The sequence below is a fragment of the Megalobrama amblycephala genome, linkage group LG6 (assembly GCF_018812025.1).
Source record: "Megalobrama amblycephala isolate DHTTF-2021 linkage group LG6, ASM1881202v1, whole genome shotgun sequence".
Lineage (NCBI taxonomy): Eukaryota > Metazoa > Chordata > Actinopteri > Cypriniformes > Xenocyprididae > Megalobrama > Megalobrama amblycephala.
Genome location: NC_063049.1, coordinates 40,580,982 through 40,594,354, shown reverse-complemented (window position 1 = coordinate 40,594,354; position 13,373 = coordinate 40,580,982). Strand labels below are relative to the sequence as shown.

General features: G+C 37.1%; 1 protein-coding gene across 1 annotated transcript in view; it reads right to left on the bottom strand.

The window, feature by feature from the left end:
- Positions 1 to 13,373, bottom strand: part of lrp2a (low density lipoprotein receptor-related protein 2a) — a 117,128-nt gene that overhangs the window by 6,544 nt on the left and 97,211 nt on the right. The window contains 14 exon segments of the mRNA XM_048194618.1: positions 1,561 to 1,678; positions 1,880 to 1,947; positions 3,404 to 3,494; positions 3,738 to 3,857; positions 4,228 to 4,407; positions 4,486 to 4,706; positions 7,706 to 7,834; positions 7,937 to 8,102; positions 8,481 to 8,624; positions 10,141 to 10,272; positions 10,719 to 10,850; positions 11,000 to 11,128; positions 11,288 to 11,410; positions 12,939 to 13,076. Coding sequence (XP_048050575.1) covers positions 1,561 to 1,678; positions 1,880 to 1,947; positions 3,404 to 3,494; positions 3,738 to 3,857; positions 4,228 to 4,407; positions 4,486 to 4,706; positions 7,706 to 7,834; positions 7,937 to 8,102; positions 8,481 to 8,624; positions 10,141 to 10,272; positions 10,719 to 10,850; positions 11,000 to 11,128; positions 11,288 to 11,410; positions 12,939 to 13,076 — 1,891 coding nt within the window.

Sequence of the window (13,373 nt, the reverse complement as noted above, 5' to 3'; positions counted from 1 at the left end):
TTTAAACATTTTTTTATATGCATCAATATAACAATACATATGAATAAACTGTAATATTTACTGACATAATTTAACTAAACAATTTACATGAAAGATGCCACACATGGGGACTTCTGAACATTTCTGAGTGATAAAGAATGGTCATATCTGAGTTTTTCAATTAATGATTTCACTGAAAATTGCTGCTGAAGTTTAAATCAGACTAAGAAACATCTTAATGATTTCTTCAATCTAGTCTAATGACATGGAAACTTCATAGCCAAATAAAAAAGCACATTACAACCAGTGCAATATTGATGATGTTGCTTAATTTGATGTCAACAGCAAATACAGTATATCATGAATAAGACATAACTCTACAGTAGATTAACTTAAATAGGCAGCAACCTACAAATCTTTAACTATTTTGATGTTGTATAACAGTGACAAGAAAAGTTCTTGGTTTGACATTAAAAATCAATATACGAAGGAGGAGAAGATGGCAGGGTTATGAAAGACATTTAGATAATGAAATGTGCACATATAGTGAACATATATTCGATGCAAAATACTTTTTTTGAAAGAAAGAAATTATTGCTTTTATTCAGCAAGGAGTGACAGTAAAGATTTATAATGTTACAAAAGATTTCTATTTGAAATTTGAACTTTATATTCAGCAAAGAATCCTAAAAAAAAAAAAAAATGCACCACGGTTTCCACAAAACCGTTTGAGCCACAAATCAGCATATTAGAATGATTTCTGAAGGATCATGTGACACTGAAGACTTATTAAAATATATTAAAGGTCCTGTTTTTCGTGTTTTTTTAAAGCTTTGATTGTGTTTATAGTGTGCAATATAACATGTGTTCATGTTTCGCGTGTATACCGCTGTTTCCACTGTCATAAAAATGGGCTGATGACTTCCTTGTTCTATGAAGTCCCTCCTTCAGAAATACGTAACGAGTTCTGATTGTGCCAGCGGTTCCTGTGTTGTGATTCGACAGCAGCTTAGCGAACCTTGCCCGGAAAGGTCACGCCTCTTACCATAACGTGGAGATGCACGCGCTCAGTGTTATTGTAAACATGTCTTTAATTTTACCCTATCAATGTGAGCCGGAATCAGACCCGGTGATTGGACTGCGGGATGAAAATAACAGCGTTTCAACGACATGGCGACAAACACACTCTACAAACGCAACTCTTGTGTATTCCTGTGGGCGGAGGTTAGTCAAAAAACTGTTTTAGTGACGTCATTAAAGAAGGAAGTAGAGGGATGTAGTCCAAACTGGCCGTTCGATGTAGGCGACTTCTGTTAAATAAAATATCTCGCTTGGCATTGAACTTTGAGCTTTAAAACTTTACAGATTTTATTTATACTCTAACAACAACATTACACACTAACTAAAGTTTGAAACATGGGATCACGATATTCACAATCACAATATTACAGTTTTTACTGTATTTTTGATCCAATAAATGCAGAAAAAAGCAAAAAATTATGTACTGTTCATACATCCACTAAGTTTTCAAATACGTTTGAGCTCTTCTGTAGGTGGTTGAATGGCGTGTTTGTGTTGTACCTGGGTAGTTTTGGCATTGATGGGATGAGAGAGCCGGTGCGCCTGTAGTTGAGGAAAACTCCCACAACCAGAGCTCCAGTAATCAGAATAATAACCACTGCTAACAGGACAGTCACAGCTACAAACACACAGTATGTAAGATATATTAGTGCAGTCTCGTTACACTTCATTTGAAATGAACATGCTCCTTCACTGGGAATAAGTAACGCTGCTTGTTAGAGTTGATAAATAACAGCATCAGATGTTAAAACCTGCGAGTAAAGTTGTTAATTCAACACTTACACTTACATAACTAATTAACAAGTAATAGTTTGTTTACCTGTCCCTGCAGGAGCACCTCTCGACTTCCCCATTTCACAGTAACTACCTGAGTAGCCGTATGGACACCTGAGGAGCAAAAACACTGACCCGTTAGAGACACTCTACAGTTCATCTCGAATCACTTTAGCAAAAATGACTTCTCTTTCTACTATTTGAGACTGACTGCATTTCACCAGTTTCATTCTAAAAAAGGAATTAAAATAATTATTTTCCTATTCCATGTCTTTCAAGGGTCCACAGCATTCATTTGTTAATAATTTATTCTTTTTTTACCTTGTGTGCATTTTGTTAATAGTTTTTTTTCCCAGAAACAACAACAATTTAGAATTTCATGAGCACTGCCATGTGTTCAAATGTGTTTATATGTTGTAACAGTACAGAATGAGTCATTTTAGCACCTTAATTTCAATAAATTGACTTTTTTATTTCATTTCTTTAAATTGTAATTTTAATTTAATCATTTGAAAAATATTTAAATTAATTAAATTATATATTTTCATATTAAATATTGCAGCAGTCATTCATCACAAAAGGTTTTGAGGTAGAGATTTTGAGTATGACAAATTATATTTATAAATGAAATATATATATTTCATATTTCATTTTATTTCTTATATATATATATATATATATATATATATATATATATATATAAAGAAAAGGGCACTGAAAAGCAGAATTTTTTATACTATATATAAATTATATAAATATTTTAAATAAAATATATCAATATTGAAATACTGCCGTGTATTTATTTTTGTATATATCAAATAAATGCAGCCTTGGTAAGCATAACATACTTCTTCGAAAAAAATAAAAAGTATAAATTATATATGCATTATAATATAACAGTCAAACCAAAATTTATTCAGACACTTTGAACATTTCATTAATTAATACAGTTTATTCACTATAGTTTACAAAAAAGGTAATAAAATATGACACGATCTCAGAGTTAAACTGTGTCAGAAAAAATGTATCTTAATTATGTCAGATAACACGGTCAGGTCAAAGTGTCTGAATAATTTTTTGGTTCCAAATTTTTATCAATTTTACTCGTAGTCCACTGTATGAAGAATATTTGGGTATAATATGTCACAGTTTACTTTATTTTGCTATCCTCACTTACATAAATGAACTATAGTGTCCTGCACCCACTAGTAAAAATATTATCAAAAATTATATCTAGTGTATGAATAATTTTTGGTTTGACTGTATATAATATATATTCAAAATGTTAATGTTAGGTACGATTAATCATGACAGCACATATACATATTATATATATATACACACACATTAATGACAGAATGTAGCATGTTTATTAGGCTGCTGTCACTTTAATACCTGATGCACATGACGTGGATCTGCATCCTATTTTCTCACAACCCTTTGCGTTCATTTAAAACTTTATTTAACTCATTTAAGGCTGTGCTTACGAGGATACTCGTAACACTTGAATGGTTTAAAAACATGTAACGGAAGAGCGGCTATCATGATCTTGACTAGCGGTCACACTCACTTGCACTTCGGCAGGCCTCCCTCATCAGTGTAGCATGTTCCTCCGTTCATGCATCTGCATGCAAGCGGCATGGACACCTCTGCCTCAATGGCTGCAGGTGCGAGGGCCAGGCATAACATAATAATGTAACACAGCCACAATGTAATCACATCACAACAAGTCAAACACACACCACACACCTTTTCAAAACATCACATGGCAATAATGAAATCATGCAGTATTAGATGCAGCACATGCATGTATGCCACGAAATGGATTGATGGAATGTGATGTGGTCAATGTACTGATCTCACAAATAAAAAGCAGTGGGCATCTCTGCATCTGCATCTCTTACCAGCATCACATTCATTTTTGTTGAAGGTGAGGAGCGTGGATCCCTGCGGACAGGCACAGGTGTATCCACCCGGCCGCAGCAAACACAGGTGACTGCATGCATCCTGACAGGGGTTGAGTACTGCAAGAGAAGGTCAACAATGATCTATTCCTTTACCCACCAGTATACAGTATATACTACACGTCAACAAACTCTCATTAGAGTATTAGTAGACTGTCTGCTTGATATCTGCTAACACTTGATTCTGATGCTCCACAAAAGTCATTCTTCTGACTATAAGTAACTTTGCAACTACATTTCAACTTATTCTACTAACCCTAAACCTAACAGTCTACTAATACTCTAATGAGAGTTAGTTGACATGTAGTTGCAAAGTTACTTATAGTTAGTAGAATGTCTAAAGTTGACCATCAAAATAAAGTGTAACCAACTATACATACTAGTATGTAATATATAATATATTTTGTTTTTAAATTTAAGATTGTCTCACCTGAGTGGTTGTGTCGGTGCTGTTGGTAGATGCGTACTTGAGTCAGCCAGGGGTTTATGGTCAACACCTTCACCTTGTCTCCTTTTCCAAACTTATCTTTTTTCCACACTTCTCCCTTTTCTTTAGTCGTCCAGTACACATGCCCCTCGAACACATCCAGACTGTAGGGATGACCGATGTCTGCAATAACAACAAACGTGAGAATGACGGCCAGTCAAAAGATTAAGATGTTCCCGGTCTTATGTTCCAGTGTCTCACCTCCTGATATGATCATTTGCCGGTCTGTTCCATCCACTTTCATGGACTCGATGATGTTCTCTTTTGAGTCACACCAGTAGATGCGGTTTTCATTCAGGTAGTCCAAAGCTAAACCAGTAGGCCATCCCAGATCTTCATCTAACAGCACCTCTCTGTGCTGCCCATCCATCCACGCCGCCTCAATCTTGGGCTTTCTGCCCCAGTCGGTCCAGAACAGTTTACTGTAATATATACAAGCACAAATGATGCTCATAAATGACAACAAGAGCACAGCATGAGTTATGAAGAATCAGGGCTGCCACATCTCACACTCAAAAAAATAAAAGTTCCAAAAGGGGGTTTTCATATAAGAACCATTTTAAGTTCCCCAAAAAAACCTTTCAGTGAACGTTTCTTAAAAGAAACATTTTTTTCTTAGTGCGAAGAACATTTAAAATCTGAAGAACCTTTTTCCACTATAAAGAACCTTTTGTGGAATGGAAAGGTTCCATGGATGTTGAAGGGGACCTTTAATGCCCCTTTACACAAGATGTAATATAAGTCTCTGGTGTCCCCAGAATGTGTCTGTGAAGTTTCAGCTCAAAATACCCCACAGATCATTTATTATAGCTTGTCAAATTTGCCCCTATTTGGGTGTGAGCAAAAACACACCGTTTTTGTGTGTGTTTCTTTAAATGCAAATGAGCTGCTGCTCCCGGCAGCTTTCCAAAAGAGGGCGGAGCTTTAACAGCTCAACAACAACAAAGCTGGAGAATCTCACGCAGCCAAAATGAGGATTGTCAGTAACGATGTTTAGAATGAAACTGGACGTTTCTGAATGGTTAGTGGAAAAATTTATGTAGTTGCTGTGGAGTTGATTCAACTCATCCACTAGCATGTGCCGTCATGTTAATCTTTTGTGTAAATCTAGCATTGAATTTACCCTCATTTGTGAAGCAGTCTGGTGTAAAATGACGCATGACAACAACACTCTACTACAACAACTCTTCCTCTTCTCTAAAGCAGCCCAACATGGTCACCACCTTTGTTGTGTGTTCTCGGGGGCGGGGTTTATGTAAATTTTAGGGTTAGTGATGTCACTATTATATTTTAAAGCAGTGGTCACCAACCTTTTTAAGCCCAAGATCCCTGACCTCGACCTTTATGAAAGACAAGATCTACTTGATAGAAAAAGACAGCCCAGATTGTATTTAGTATTTTTTCGTGGCCAATTTAGATTCTGATTTATTCATTAATTTTTACAAGCAAATTGGCCGATTCTCATACTGGTTGCAGATATTTGTTATTATTATTATTATTATAAACAAAAATACATAGCCATTTCAAATTAGAGGGAACCACGGCTTTTTAATCACAATCCAAACAAAGATGCTATCACACTGCATGAGCAGTTTTTTTTATTTGAATTAATTGAGATTTAATTTCAAGATTTAAAGCAAAAACACAATGGTCTGACTTTATCTTTGTGAAATTATATGCTACACAAAAAAGCTTGAAACAAAACAGCAGGATGAATGAGACGCAGATTCACTCTCTGACAGCAGGTGGCGCTTATGGAGCAGCAGTGATACAGTGTTTCCTTGGTTACCGCTGTGTAAACAAAGCTGAACTGCGCTAATAATTATCTACTTTATTTGGAGGTAAGAGGAAAATAAAATGCCATTACCATCGATTTTTTTCTGAAGACAGTAATTCCTATTAGAGATGCATTCATATAACCCTTCACCCCTAATTCAATATTTATATTTTCTTCCTATACAGTGAGCTGCTCTGCCTGCTACAGAATTGTCTCCTCTTCGCGTCCGTCTTCAGCGTCTCTGGCTTCTTGTTAACGGCCGTTTACAGACTCGGACATGATGTGGGCTATTTACCTTTATCACTGTCCCAGTAGCTCCCGAAAATAACAGAAAAATAAATAAAAAAAATAATACAGTACAAAGACTGGAGAAATGTAATGTATTTTTGCACTCATATTTCTGTTGTTTTCGCGAGCTACTGGAACAGTGATAAAGATCGCCCGGTCGATCGCGATCGACGGGTTGGCGACCACTGTTTTAAAGAATGTTGGTAACCAGACAGTTGATGGTAGCCATTAAGTTCCATAGTATTTTTCAGTGGCAACAGTCAACTGTTTGATTACCAACATTCTTTAAAATATCTTATTTTGTGTTCAACAGAAGAAAGGAACTCATACAGGTTTGGAACAACATGAGGGTGAGTAAATGATTTTCATTTTTAAGTGTACTATACCTTTAAGGCCAATTCACACTGAACCGACAGATGGCGACAGATGGTGACAGACACTTTGTCAGATTTTGTCGGATCAGTGTGTTACCCCTGTTGGTGTCTGTTGGAGCTTGTTTTCAGAGATTAAACATGCTGAATCGGCACTCGTCTGAGCAGTGAGGCATTGTAAATCTAGAGACTGTCCGCCTTGGTCGGCGTTTGTCGGTGCAGTATGAATTGGCCTTTAAAGGTTCTTCATGGAACCATCGATGCCAATAAAGAACCTTTATTCTTTAGAGTGTATGATCAATAAATTTTCTTTTTTTTCTCCAACTGTTTCAGACCAGTTCACTAACGAAACACTCTTATCTAATTGAGAACTGATTTGACTATTCATAGAAAAATCGGTTCAAAGAGAACAATTCACTCATAAATCTCTATATAAGCTCAACAAGAACAATATATAGCCAAAATTACTAGAAAAATATATTTAACATAACTTAAAAGATATTTTTGTTTATTTAACATTTATGGCTTCTCCAGACCTGAAAATCACCATTTTAAAATTGCCAGATATTTTTACACTGCAAAAAATAGTTTTTCCTCCATATTTTTGTCTTGTTTTCCACTATTAGTATCTAAAAATTCTTAAATCAAGATACATTTTCTTGAGATGCACACATAATATAAGTTGTTAAATGCATATATTAAAACATACATAAATTGTATTATTGTCTCTGAATTCATTTTTTGTTTTTCTTACCCCATTGGCAGATATTTGTTCTTGACAAGACAAACAAGACTTTTCATCTTATGCCATTTTGCATCTCAAGTAAATGTATCTTGATTTAAGAATGGTAGGATATTTGTACTGGAAAAAGGAAATCATTTTTTTTTTTTTTTGAGGTGCAGGATTTTCATGACCATGCATCCCTCAAGACTGCCTACTGAATATTTTAATCCCAAGTGTGCAGTCATTTATTCATGTTCTTACCCTAGACCAGGGTTGACCACAATAGCAGCTGGCTGATCAAGATCGGTGTGAATTAACCACTTCCTGTAACGTCCATCCAGTTTAGCCACTTCGATTCTATTAGTCCCAGCATCCGTCCAGTAAATATGGCTATATATAACGGAAAAGATGAAACACATAGCAGATAGAAGATATTTATTTCTCTGGATCAGACCTCAAGTAAAGTAAAGTTTAGAAAAGCAGTGCACAAACCCTCCAATCCAGTCCACAGCGATGCCATCAGGGCTGGAGATGTATCTGAGGTTCAGATCCACCTCCTTTACAGGATTATTCCCATGGTCATCAAACGTGGTCATATATGCCCTCTTGATCGAGCCGAACTCAGAGCCTCGTCCCAACACTGTCCAGTACACTATACCTGAAAATCGTTTTCAGGAATTCAGAATTATGCTTCAGTTTGCATTCAGAAACCTGATTATAGAAACAAGCAGATATTACAGTGCAACAGTGATCACGTTTTCAGGGACTTTGGATGGTATGGTAGGGATTTCAAAACATTCTTCAATAAAGATTTCACAAACTAATCAGCTCCAAGATGAATCGTAATATTACAATCTTTAAGTAGAAGCAAAATAGAATTTGAAAATCAGAAAACAAAAAACAAAAAGTGTATTCCTCTATAGAGAAATAATTGTATTTCTGTTTTATTGTGCTGTAAATTGTGCTTCCTTGTATTGCATCTGCACCAAAACATATATGTGATATTCTGTGGGATATCCTGTGAATAGTGCCTTACTGAGACCGAGGCCTTCTGGGTCCCACAGGTAGTCCAGTGCCTGAATGTGCTCTGCATTATCCACATAATCAGAGTACTGTGCAGATGAGAGATTAAAGCGACGGATGCGCACATTATCAGGCAATAACAACACGGGAGGATTTCCTGAGAAAAATGAAAAAGAAAGAAACAGGACATGTTAAAGGATGACATCACAGCGTACTGTATGGTGACTTGTATTACTGCCTACATATGCAGCTATTTGTGCTACAAACCGGTTTGTTTATGATTATGATAATTAATTAAAATAGTATCATAGCAAATACCAGACTCAAGCAGTATAATGTACTGTTTTTGTACAGCTAAAATAACTGAATGTGAATGACACTGGAAGCCAGACAAATTCAAGTTACAAATGGCCGCACTTGCATTAAGAATAAGGTGGATTGACAACAGACAATTGACCAATTTGCCCACGAAATGCAGCCAAAATTTTGCTAATGTGACTGCACCTTAAGGCAGCGGCCTACCTGAAATAGTGACCAATTTGAAACACTCTACATAAGCAGCAATTCACAAATGTGCATCAGTTTTAAAACAAAAATATGTATAAAACAAACAAATATTGGATAAGAGAGTCAAATTTCATTCATTCTGAAAAATGCAGCTTCAAAGGGCTCTACACGATCCCAGACGAGGAATAAGAGTCTTGTCTAGAGAAACCATCTGTCATTTTATAAAAACAAAACCAAAAATGTATATACTTTGCGATGCGTCACACATTACGTAATCACATTGGAAAGGTCACACGTGACGTAGGTGGAAGTACAGATTCCAGTGTCTACAAAGTGAACGTGCAAAGACTAGGGTAAAAAAGGTAAAACAACAATGTCGGATGATTTTGAAGTTGGAGGAGAAAATTAGATGGTATTTCCGCCTAGGTCACACGTGACCTTTCCAACATGACTACGTAATGCATGGCGCATAGCAGTGCAAGATGAGCATTTGTGGTAAAAAAAGTATATAAATGGTTTTTTTTTTTTTTCAGAAAATGGCCGATCTTTCCGCTAGATATGACCCTTATTCCTCGTCTGGGATTGTGTAGAGCCCTTTGAAGCTGCACTGAAACTGACATTTGGACCTTCAACGCGTTGGTAACTGTTGAAGTCCATTATATGGAGAAAAATCCTGGAATGTTTTAATTTCTTTTTGACTGAAGAAAGAAAGACATGAACATCTTGGATGACATGGGGGTGAGTAAATTATCAGGAAATTTTAATTCTGAAGTGAACTAATCCTTTAAGGCAGAAAAAGTATGCTATCTACTAGGGGTGTGACGATAAACTCACGAGACGAGACAATACACGATATTGGGTTCACAAAATAAAAAGATATTTTAACACTATTTTTAAGAAATCTTCATTGATGAAATATGACTGGAAAAGTCTTTTATCTGAAAGTCCCTAAATGCATTTTGAAATGTTTTTAGTAATCTAAAGGTGTCACTAATCTGTCAATTATTTTGACGATTAATCAAGTAATCACGATCTCATGTCACACCCCGACTATCTACCTTTTGAAATGGCCTCTGACAGAAGAATGGTATAGGAGGCCATAGGAGGTAAAAAAAAAAAAATGGATAAATAATCCCAAAGAGAAATAATAAAACTGCAGGCCTCACCCTCAGCGGCGCATTCGACTCCTGGCTGCTCTCCCACTGATCGAAAGCCTTCAGCGCAGAAACACTCATAAGTGCCCTTAGTGTTCCTGCACAGCTGCGGGCACATCCCGTAAATCTCACACTCGTTCACATCTGCAGATGGGGAGAAAACACTTCACATTACACATGCAGGAAGTAAAATAAGTTTGTTTTTTTAAGAATTGCTAGGACACATTTCTCAATACTTGAGCTATTTTTTCAAAACCATTCACACAGTTCTCCTAACCAACTTAATTTCACATTCATAATGCATTAAATCTATCAAAATGTCTCAAATCAACTCATTCTTCCGTAACACTAGCATGAACGGCATGTACTTCTTATGTTGCTCCCATACAGACAGAAAAGATTCCAGGCAAAGGACAGAAAAACAAAACATGAATTGTGATTTGAGATTTGAAACAGTCAGATCAGTCACTGAAACCCCTGCAGGAGTTCCCGTTGTCCTGGCTGGCTTCCGGAATGCCTCTATATAAGCCTGTTTTATTGTAAATATTGAGGTCTTCTAATAAAGAAAGTATTAAGATGACATCACAAACCATCGCAGGTGTTCTTGTCCTCCGGGTTAGGTTTATATCCAGGTCTACAAGAGCAAATGAAGCCTCCGGTCGACAAATCTGTGCAGTTATGCTCACACAGATTCTCACTGCATGAGCGCCCATGGCCGTAGTCTAACAAAGAGAGATGAAGAAATGTTACAAAAAAACATGCAGGAAAACAGGATACAGTCTTTTTTTTTGGTCATTTTTGGAGCTTGTTAGCATAAATTGTCATCCACTTTTGTTCATGCAAGAAAGAAAATAAACAACATGAAACTCACAGCAGCCGAGTTCATCGGTCTGGTCTTCACAGTCGTCGTAGTCATCACAAGCGTACTGCAGAGGAATGCACTGACCATTTCCACATTTATACTCGTCTGCAGAGCAGGGTCCATGTGTGGGAGTCACACCTGAGGAATCATTCACACAAAGCAGGGTGTTTTAACATGCCACAGTTTCATTAGAATTTGGGCAATTAAAAAGGTATAAACAGGTACATATTACATATAGTTAGCATAATAAAGGCTAGACTATTTGATGTGAAAATCTATTCATTGACCGTCACTCACAATGCTCTGCTCTCTCGTCGGTTCCATCACCGCAGTCATCTATAGAGTTGCAGAGCTCGTGACTGTAGATGCAGCGATTGTTATCACAACGGAAACGGAACGGAGGATCACATGAGATGTCCACTGAGGAGACAAAACACGTGAAGTTTGTGCATGTTAATAATTTGTTCTACATCTAAAATGCCAAAAGTTGCAGTTTATTGGGTTATATAGCTAATATACTATACAAATTATACTATAAATATGCTAGTTGGAAAGATTTTATGCACTTAAGAAATTTCAAGTTCTATATACAGTAGTGATAGAAGGATGTGATTGGATGGATGGATGGATGGATGGATGGATGGGCGAACAGATGGGATGGATGTGATCGGATGGATTGATGGACAGATGTGATTGATTGATTGATTGATTGATTGATTGATTGATTGATTGATTGGATGGGATGGATGTGATCGGATGGATTGATGGACAGATGTATGTGATTGATTGATTGATTGACTGGATGAATGGATGGATGGATGGATGGGATGGATGTGATCATATGGATTGATGGACAGATGTATGTGATTGATTGATTGACTGGATGAATGGATGGATGGATGGATGGGATGGATGTGATCAGATGGATTGATGGACAGATGTATGTGATTGATTGATTGGATGGATGGATGGATGGATGGATGGGATCGATTGGATGGATGGATGTGACAGGATGGATGGGTGGATGGATGGACAGATGGATGTGATTGGATGGAGGTGATCGGATGGATGTGATTGGATGGATGGATGGATGGATGGATGGATGGATGGATGTGATCGATTGGATGGATGTGATGTGATCGATTGGATGGATGGATGTGACTGGATGGATGGATGGATGGATGGACAGATGGATGTGATTGGATGGATGTGATCAGATGGATGTGATTGGATGGATGTGATAGGATGGATGGATGGATTGATGAATGTGATCGATTGGATGTGACTGGATGGATGGATGGATGAATGTGATCGATTGGATGTATGGATAACTGGATTGATGGATGTGATTGATTGATTGGATGGATATGATGGATGGATGGATGTAATTGGATGGATGTGATTGATTGAATGGATGTGATGGGATGGGTGGATGCTTGTAATCTATTGGATGGATGGATGGATGTAATTGGATGGATGTGATCGATTGGATGGATGGATAACTGGATTGATGGATGTGATTGATTGGATGGATGGATATGATGGATGGATGGATGTAATTGGATGGATGTGATTGATTGAATGGATGTGATGGGATGGGTGGATGGATGTGATCGATTGGATGGATGTGATCATTGGATGGATGGATAATTGGATGGATGGATGTGATTGATTGGATAGATGGATGTGATTGGATGGATGGATGGATGGATGGATGTAATTGGATGGATGTGATTGATTGAATGGATGTGATGGGATGGGTGAATGGATGTGATTTGATGGATGGATGGATGGATGGATGGATGTGATCGATTGGATGGATAGATGGACGTAAATGATTGGATGGATGTGATCAAATGGATGGATGTGATCGATTGGACAGACAGACAGCTAGATGGGATAGCTAGCTAGATAGCTAGATAGCTAGATAGATAGATGTGTTTCTCACAGCAGAGATGCAGTTCCTCATCTGAATTATCCCCGCAGTCATTATCTCCGTCACATATCCAGTGCTGCTGCACACACACGTGGTTCTTACACTCAAACAGGAAGGGTGGACAGTAGGTGCTGTTCGGGTAACGTGTGGCTGAAATATGAACACACACAACTCAAAGTCAACATGAACTTTCATAATACATTTAGCACTTGGCACATGAAAGCGACTAACGTTTCATTCAAACATTCATTTATCGATTTGGGTTCCTTGCTTGTTGGGGTTTAAAAGAAAGGACACTTTTGATATTGCACTGACAATATCAGATGAGAACAAAACTGAATAACAGCACTATTATCTTCTACAGTGCTGCTTAGATCTGAACTAAACTCATTTCATAATTGATTAACTTCACAGTTATTGAACTGAACTAAACCAACACTGAACTTA